General features: G+C 40.0%; 1 protein-coding gene across 1 annotated transcript; it reads right to left on the reverse strand.

Annotated features, from left to right (window-relative positions):
- Nucleotides 1-207: 207 nt before the first annotated feature.
- Nucleotides 208-384, reverse strand: SARC_16746 (hypothetical protein; the record flags this gene model as incomplete). The annotated part of the gene is made up of 1 exon (XM_014289154.1): nucleotides 208-384. A coding segment is annotated over one exon (177 nt), but the record flags the coding sequence as incomplete, so codon positions are not given.
- Nucleotides 385-986: the final 602 nt, after the last annotated feature.

Below are 986 nucleotides of genomic sequence, written 5' to 3' on the forward strand. Positions count from 1 at the left end.
GAGTGGGCATACATCTGATGCATACATACATATGTACAAGAGTAAATCCCAATGCGACCTACAGAATGCACAAAAGACCATTACAATGTCTCATGCTGGTATCTACACACATCCATCTAAACGTCTACCAACATATGCATGCCTGCACTACATATACATACAAATATGTGCACAAATAACTTCCCATACGACCTACATATGCACAAGTCATATGCACAAGAACTTACCTAATTTGGGGAACCGGCTGTAGGTACCCGAGACCATCACATCCACAGCTGTGGGTACGGCAAATGGCGGCGCTCTTTTCTGCCACAGCTGACTGTGGAAGTTACCCAGGGTGACCGCGGCATTGAAGTAGCTAAGAGATTGCTGGTGCAGTTGGCCCTAAAATATGCAAACAGGTGCAAGGAAGTTCTAGTGCAATCGGCCCTGGTATACGAAATGAGGTGCAAAAGGCAACTCTCACTGCTAAGGTTTCACAACACACCTCCGTCCTTTGGGACACCAGTAGGTTAACAAATAAACACAAAAACTTCATACATACTTACACGCACACATACACACGCACATACACACACATATACACATACGCATAAACTAAGTATGCACATACACGCACACATACACACACACGTATATATATATATACATATATATATATATATATATATATATATACGCACACATACGCACACTCATACACATACACACACATACATACACACATACTTACACGCATAGATACACACACGCATACACAGATACATACACAGATACATACACACACATTCCTGATTGAAACGATAAAGATCACAGCATAGATAACTATACATAGACAGACACCGATAAAAACCTACTGAGCAGCACCACAACATACCAGTTGTGTACACAGTGATAGAAGTAAATTTAAATTTAACAAAGCAAGGGTGTTATATTCACGAATGCATACATACATAAATGTATATATATACATACATACACACACA

The sequence above is a fragment of the Sphaeroforma arctica genome (assembly GCF_001186125.1).
Source record: "Sphaeroforma arctica JP610 unplaced genomic scaffold supercont1.8767, whole genome shotgun sequence".
NCBI lineage: Eukaryota > Ichthyosporea > Ichthyophonida > Sphaeroforma > Sphaeroforma arctica.